The sequence below is a fragment of the Protobothrops mucrosquamatus genome, unplaced genomic scaffold, assembly GCF_001527695.2.
Source record: "Protobothrops mucrosquamatus isolate PMUCROS unplaced genomic scaffold, P.Mucros_1.0 scaffold2489, whole genome shotgun sequence".
Taxonomy (NCBI): domain Eukaryota; kingdom Metazoa; phylum Chordata; class Lepidosauria; order Squamata; family Viperidae; genus Protobothrops; species Protobothrops mucrosquamatus.
In genome coordinates, this window is record NW_015388556.1 from 51,418 (window position 1) to 59,497 (window position 8,080).

The following is an 8,080-nucleotide window of genomic DNA, read 5'->3' on the forward strand; positions in this document are numbered from 1 at the left end:
AATTGCCAAATACTCTGACATCATTTTAGCTTATTTATTTAAAGTAGAATCCAGGGATTTATTTATTTATTTATTTATTGCTGTGCTGTTTGACCATCATAAGATCAAATCTGTGCTACCCATATATTAGATCATTGTTAATTCTTATCAAAGAGTGTATCTCTTTTGAGAAAGACCTACTTTTTTCTGGTCATTAAATAGGTTGTGTCAATAATCAAAACTAAAGAAAACACTTTAACTTATTATGCAGAGAAAGATTTTATTTTCCATTTCCATTCATAAAAAAAATGACACACATTGTTATACATGCCAAGGATATTCTATATCAATAAATTTGGCAGAGATAATAAACAAGCCCAGTTTTAATTCTTAGACGAAGAATATTCATTCCATTTCACCATAGAAATATATATAGCCACAATTTAATAGTCAGAAATGTTTTCTCTTTACAAGTAGCTCTTTGCTATTGAGCTCAGGCCTCAACAAAATAATGTAGCATTTAGGGAAAAAGATACATCCCAATAACCCAGCACTAGAAGCTAAAATGGAGAAGATCTCCACAGCTACCATATATTTTCCTTTGGTACTCACATAGGTTGGAACAAAAGTTAACCAAACACTACAAAACATCAACATACTAAAGGTGATGAACTTGGCTTCATTGAAGGTGTCTGGCAAGTTTCTAGCTAGGAAAGCCACCATGAAGCTGACCAAAGATAGAAACCCCATATAGCTCAAGACAAGATAAAACATCACAACAGATCCTTCATTACATTCTGCTATGATCTCTTCAGTCATTGATAGCATGTTAAGTTCTGGAAAGGGGGGAGAGGTGACGATCCATGCTACACAAATGATTGTTTGAATGAAGGAACAGAAAATAACAATTAAGATGGACAATCTTTTCCCCAACCATTTTCTCATGTCAGATCCTGGTTTGGTGGCCATGAATGCTGCAATGACCATGATAGTTTTGGCCAATACAGAAGAAACAGCCACAGAGAAGATAATACCAAAGACTGATTGTCGGAAGAAGCAAATCAGTTTGAGGGGTTTTCCAAGGAAAAGAAAAGAGCAGAGAAAGCAAAGCAGAAGGGAGATGAGGAGCGTGTAGGTGAGGTCCTTGTTGTTAGCTTTAACAATAGGGGTGTCTTTATACTTGATAAATGTTCCAAGTATGAACACAGTAATGATTGAAAATAAAAAAGCAATCATAGCTAAACTAATTCCTAAAGGTTCTACATATGTTAGGAAAGTTATGGTTTTTTGGATGCATCGAACTTTATCCTTACTTGGATATTGATCTTCTGGACATTCAGAACAGGCAATCACATCTGAAAATAAGAGCAGAAATGAGAGAGAGGGGGGGAGGGAGGGGGAGAGAGAGAGAGAGAGAGAGAGAGAGAGAGAGAGAGAGAGAGAGAGAGAGAGAGAGAGAGAGAGAGAGAGAGNGAGCATGAGGCATTGAATCTAATTGTCATGATTGCTGTAGCAGCATGTGAAATATATAATTAAATTAGATTATGTCAGTATTCTTTTAACTTGTCCACTTTAAGAAGTATAGACTTCAAATCTCAGAATTATCACTATGGAATTTGGGAATTGAGGTCCACAGGTATTAAAGTTGCTAAGCTTGGAAAACACTGGATTAGATCATTAAAAAAGAACCAAAATTAATTTATTGAAGTGGGAATCTTCTTTGTTGGTTATAATTGTGATCAAATAGTACCACATTTAAAATATGGCATAAGCGTCCTAAAGTTCCATCCTTTCAAGCTTTCCTTGTCCAGTTTTTAGGTATTAATGCATATGAGTAATAGGATCTAGCAGTGTTCCAAAAAAATCAAGTTGATGGACATAACTGTTTGACTGAACCTGTCCCATTTTTAACTGTGAGATGAAGTCCTGCCCATTTTTTACCCAGTGTTTCATATATTACATAAATGTGAAAAAAAGGATTTGACTTCAATCATATGGTCAAATATGGTCTTTTTTTCTCCTTTGGGCACTAATATAGAGAAAGACTATTTTACTGATTTATTTGTATGTTTATCAAATTTATATAGCTACTGAGCTATTTCAATAAGTCTCAACAATAGAACTGTGGTAAGAATGCAACCCCCAATCCTTTTTTACTATGCTCTCCAAATCACAAGAATAAACTCAGGAAAAGAAATACAGAAACAATGTTTCACTCATGAAGTTTCCTCCGGCTTGGAAACAGACCTGTTTTTTCTTCTTATAGAATCATCTCAATAAATCTCTGGTAACTTGGGTACCCCAGGACTGATATAATAAACAGCTCTTGGGGCCTTTTCAGAATACCAAAAGGGATGGAGTAAATCTAATTTTAGAGGAAAGAATGTTCTGTATGTTGGCTCTATAGCAGAGAAGGCATGTCTCTTGGGACCCGGCAAGTAGCTGAGGGTATCTGTAGTATGCTTCTTCTTCAGATCTACTGGGGCACACTCAGTGGTGGGATTCAAATATATGAACAACCAGTTCTCTGCATGGATGCTGGTTCCGGAAGTCTGTTCTGGGCCTGGGCCTCCAAGACCCAGAATGGACTTTTGGAAGCAGCAGCCACACACTTCCGGCAGGCCATTCTGGGCCTGGGAAGGCTCTTCCAGGCCTTCAAGGCCCAGAACAGACTTCTGAAAGCGGCATCCATGCACTTCCGGAGGGCCATTCTGGGCCTTGCAAAAAAGGGCTAGGGCTTCAGTGGGCACCATCCAGTGGTGGGATTCAGCCGGATTGCCAAACTGAACAAAAAAATACCTACCGCTTCTACCAAACTGGTGCAAACCGGCTGAATCTCACCACTGGGCACATTGCTAAAACCTAGGAGAGGTTGTCCTTCAGAAAGCCCCATCCTAAGTCATGAAGGATTAAAATCAGTACCTTTGCTTGCCCCCAAAAGTAAATTGGCAGTTAATGCAACTCACAAAGCAAAGTTATAACATGTACTATTACAGGTTCCCTCATGACTGCCCACACTGTTCATTTGGTGCCAGCTGAAGCTTTCAAATAATCTTCAGGGGAAGCCCCATGTAAAGTGCATTGAAATAGTCCAATCTGGATGTGACTAGGGCATGAATGACTGTAAGCAGGACTTGCAAATCAAGGAATCTGGAAAAGGCAAATCCAGACACTGGGGAAGGATGTTTACAACATCCTAAATTTGCACTGAGTGGAGATTTATAATTATGTATCATTATTATACTAATAATCATCCAGTGGTTTCATGTAGATGTTAAAAAAACCGAGGGGCAAGCACTAAACCCTGTGGCACGCCATATTGTTGATCGTAGAACCTCTCCTCCTCAATGATATGAGAAGGATACCATAACTAATGATATTGAAAGGCATGGAAAAGTCAAGTAGAGCAAAATTGGATGCAACACCCCCATCTTGCCCAGTGAAGATTTTTTCCTATACCCTAGTTTGAAACTCAACTGAAAATAATCTAGACAATCCACCTTGTCCAAGGTCCCTTGAACTTTTAAACAACCACTTCTCCAATAAATGGAGGAGAGATACTGAACAAAAAATTATCAGATGGGTTCTTGAGGAGGTGATGAATAAGGTCTCTTTAAGAGGTAAAGGAACAACTTCTTCACTCAAATAAAAATTAACCCATTCAATCCATCAAACATCACCTCTCAGGTTGCTTTAATGAGATAAGGTGGTCATGGATAGAGCAGGTAACCAAGCTCATAATCCCAAGGACCCTGTCCACTTTCTCAGCTCCAACAGGTTCAAACTTTTCCCAAATAATTAGGCATTCTCCCCAGAAATCTCCTCTGCATGTGTGACAAGGCCAGTATCCAATTGAGAACAAAAAAGCAACTTTATCTGTTGCACAATTTCTTCTCCGTGCTTTCTTATGCAGGACAATCTGTTCATTGTAAGACCAGAACTAAATTGTATTGTCCACATATCATATATATACATACATAGACTGTGGAGAACTACTGGCACTTCACTCCCTTAATGTCACAAGGTTGGCCTTAATAGCAGCTGTAAAACCCCTGTTTGGTTGGATTCATTCTTGTTGAGAACTAGATGTCTTTCTCCCATCATCACGCCCATAAAACACATGGACTGCTGAGATCCTTGAAAGGAGAGAGTTTGCATATGTATGATTTGTTTTAGGACCTCTCTCGTTTTATTCATTTTAAGAATTATTTGAAAGGTTTTCATTGTCGTATTACCTAATCTTATGTATACCACCTTGCAAACTCTTCCATTATGAGAATTGTTATTAGAATCAATAAAGCAAGCAAATCAGCTACCTATTTAAATTAAAGTAATTTACTAACTAATTAATTTTGCAATGAAAAAAATTAATATGTCACAGAGTAGAGTAGCCTAGAATAGTCTAGACTAGATTACAGTAAAACATAATTTACCCGACATGTTTGACATCTTCCCATCAGAACATGGATCACAATCATAGCAACAAAATTTATGCCCTTCTTTTTTTTTCTTCTGAAAGCCTGCAGGACAGGGATCATTACACACTGAGCGCGGCAAGACCTGTTGACAAACCAGGATGGAATCCAAGATTTAAGAATAATATAGGACAATCATTCTCTCATCTCCCTGCATAAATAGAGTAACAAGTAGGATCATGAAATGAAGTGCTACACCTGGAAATCTCCCAAACACTTTCTAAATATTTCACATGGTTGCATCCAAGCTATTCTTACCTTTCCCCTCTCTGTATTAACTGAAGAAGAAGAAATAATTAAAAAAAAAATACCTGCAGTGATATTTAATACCAAACTCAATGCAAGCAGACAACACATAAAAATTCACCCCATTCCCCCTAAGCATGCCTCTGGGTATTAAGGGATTAAAGTTTACAATACTCTTCCTACTCTTCCTAGTTGATGGACTCTGTACTGGTCAACCATAACAGTAGGAGTCAGTTACTCATTTTTTTAACAGTATCTTTTGTACAACTAAGTCAGAAGCTTCGCAAAATTGCCCATCTTCCCACATTTGCCAATTATAATTCCCCCAGAATAGGAAAAACAGTCAAACTCATTTCTGATTTCCAGATCCTTCATTTCAAATAATAAAATACCTCAAAATCCATACCCTCTTAAAATATTTGGGCCACACAATTAAATCTTCATGAATCACAAATTCATCTCCATCATGTGCTTTGGGATCCATCTTTCCAATTTTCACCTTACGGTAGGAATTGTTTGGAAACATGACCACATTTGTAATATCAAATCCAGAAAGCACTTCTCCATGATGGTTGATGGACACAGTTTCTCCAAATGTATTATTGAATGAAAGCCCTTGAAGAAATGAGTGAAGCTAATAAAAAATGAGAGGGAACAAATCAGTTGAAACTGTACAGTGGATTACATCAAACATCCTGAAATCTATCTTTATGAAAATCAAAGTTACTTAAGTCCCACTGATTTCTGTCAGTCAATTTAAATTACAACCATCATTAAGCCACGGCAGGTTGCACAAATCACAAGAAAGAGAGAAATGTTACCTTATTAACATCATTATGGGCTGTATTCCTTAAAACTAGGTTCAAAAGCAAAATAAGCAAAATAAGCGATGTCATGCCTTAGCATGACCAGCAGAGTTAGATGCTATCAAAATCTAATCCATTTGAAGACTTTATATTGGGATTGAGAAGCAAGCATTTTGCTGCTTATTTTGTCATCAAACCCATCCTAAAATACATATGGTTTGGCAGTGGAAAAGATAATTTCCTTTAAGTTCAAAGTGGAGGAAGAAATGGAGTTTTATAGAAGAAGAAGCTACTTAGTTGATAACATTCTTGTGGTTCCCTCAGGTGTCATGGAGAATAAACTCACAGTCTCTTCTGGGTGTCAGCTCTTCAATTCCTGCAAGACTGTTATCATATCTCTCCTTAGCTTTCTCTTTTTTTATATAAATGCACAGTTTATGTATCTTCATAAGATTTAAACTCCTGGCCTCTCATCAACTTGTCACTCTTTTTTGTGAAAGCTGCTTTGTAAAGCAATGACTTTGTAAGGGAGAAAAGAACCACTCTTAATGTTTCATGTTCCTCCCTTTAACCGTCCATCTCAACCTTCTTTTGCACAAGTCTTTGGCATCTAGGAGACCTCCATCAGATTGGTGACCACTAGGGACATACTGAAGTCATTCCAAGCTGGATGTCAACAAATAGGCATTTCCACATTTGTGTCAACGCCTTGTAATACTGAAGATCTGCAACCAATATGCTGGGGAGGGCTGAGAAGAGACTTCTGCAGCACCTGGTCCATGATTCAGGACAATGTGAATTGCTTTTTGCTAGTGAATCATCACTGCCTTAGTTGAATGAAGAGAATCAACAGTCAACATCAACATCTTTGTAGAAGTCAATGTCACTTTTCACAAGACTTGTATACCCTACTACAGGGGTCCCCAACCCTTGGTCCAGTCTGTGGAATGCCAGCAACCTATCCATACAATAAACAAAGCTCCATCCACAGGATGCAGGCAGCATGCAAAACCACATCCCCTCCAGTCTGTGGAAAAACCTTTCTCCACAGAATCAGTCCCTGGTGCCCAAAAGGTTGGGTGCCACTGCCCTACTACATCATCACTAATCTGAGAATGTGGAATAAACTCAGTATACATTTGCATAGTACTAATTTGCTCCTGGCATTGAAGGTGTTTCATTCCAAGTTATTACCTTCCAGGTACCTTGATCTTGATGTTCATCCCTTCTACTTTGCGTTACTCTTTTGCATTTAGACCTAAGTAAGTTCATGTTGTGAACAGCATGTGCTACAGCATAGACTGCACTGTAGATACTGTAACTGTGGCCAGTCATCTCAAATAAATGCCTGGGAAGGTTTCTTAGATCTTCCTTCCCAGTACATGCTTCATCATTGTCCACTGGCGTATTGCTGCCTAAAAAGCTACAATCAAAACCTTGTTCCCAGAATTCTTTCAACAAACTATCTCGCTGGGTCCAAAATGGTTTTATTTTACCAAGGAATTCATTGAACCCTGGCAGTTCATTAGAATGAATAGCAAAGGATATTGCTCCATCAAACATTTGCAGATCTGATGGTCGATGAAGACTTGTTAATGTTAAGTCCATTTGAGCTGTCAGAATCCACATTTTTCCACAGGTTATCACTAGAAACTTAATGAACAGAAATAGAAGCATGGCTGTGGTGTTTTCCCCATAAAAGATGAATGCATTGGCTATGGGGTGATTCAAATAAATATTTACCATTTGCATTAAATCACCTTGAAACATAAAAAAGAATGCTTGTTTAGGCAGTCTCTCCACAAAGGCAGAGCAGATCCTATTCTCAGAAAAAAGTGGGTCCAGGGCTTGGAAGAAATTGTCTCCACTGTCATCATCCAGAATAAAAAGGCCAATCCACGTCCATCCAAAGTGCTTCAGCAAATAAATAATCCCAACAGTCTGAAGGGTTTCTTTGGGACCCATGTGGTAAAAGGAAGCAGCCATCTTTGTCCCATGCTTCTCTGGAGCAAATGACCCATAAGACAGCTAAAATACAATGTGCATTTTGTTGGCTATGGTTGGAATGTCCAGAATCATCTGAGAATGATATTTTTTTTTCTTAAAGAACATGCAGATACATATGTTTTTCCAAGCTCTTTCCTTGCATGGGCTTCCATTTTCAATTATAAAGAAAGCTCTGATCATTATGTCTATGGATATTCTCAGTCATCCGTGTCATAGTTATCCCAAAGGTGCTTTTTCATGAGGCAACTGGACTTCCCTGTTTTTCTTTGAACATGTTTCACTTCTTCAGCTCTGGTGTTGCAAAAAAATCAATGACCTTTTTCTTGTAACTGCTGGTGGGATATTTCTTCAGAGTCTCATATGTGGCAGTGTCCTTCAGAAGACTGTTCACCTTGGCCTTGTAGTCATCTGTGTTCAGGATGACTGTGCATCTTCCTTTATCAGCTGGCAGGATGGTGATGTTTGGGTCTCTTCCTAGGGATGTCACTGCTCTCCTTTCTTGAAATTTCAGGTTGGAAGGGGGTGTTTTGGCACTGGCAAGGGCTGCAATTACCTTCATCCTTAATT

The 8,080-nt window shown here is 38.4% G+C and overlaps 1 protein-coding gene across 1 annotated transcript; it reads right to left on the bottom strand.

The window, feature by feature from the left end:
* Positions 1 to 429: 429 nt before the first annotated feature.
* Positions 430 to 7,492, bottom strand: LOC107295791 (vomeronasal type-2 receptor 26-like). The gene is made up of 4 exons (XM_029285916.1): positions 6,701 to 7,492; positions 5,107 to 5,334; positions 4,413 to 4,539; positions 430 to 1,334 (listed from the first exon to the last, which is right to left on the bottom strand). The coding sequence occupies exons 1-4, from the start codon at positions 7,490 to 7,492 to the stop codon at positions 430 to 432; spliced, it is 2,052 nt and encodes a 683-aa protein (XP_029141749.1).
* Positions 7,493 to 8,080: the final 588 nt, after the last annotated feature.

Excerpts from the sequence above, each read along its gene's own strand:
- LOC107295791 (XM_029285916.1), bottom strand. The coding sequence starts at position 7,492 with ATGGCTGCTTCCTTTTACCACATGGGTCCCAAAGAAACCCTTCAGACT. Across the intron at positions 5,335-6,700 it reads AAGATCAAGGTACCTGGAAG|CTTCACTCATTTCTTCAAGG; the intron begins GTAATAACTTGG and ends ATTTTTTATTAG. Across the intron at positions 4,540-5,106 it reads GGCCCAAATATTTTAAGAGG|GTCTTGCCGCGCTCAGTGTG; the intron begins GTATGGATTTTG and ends GTTTGTCAACAG.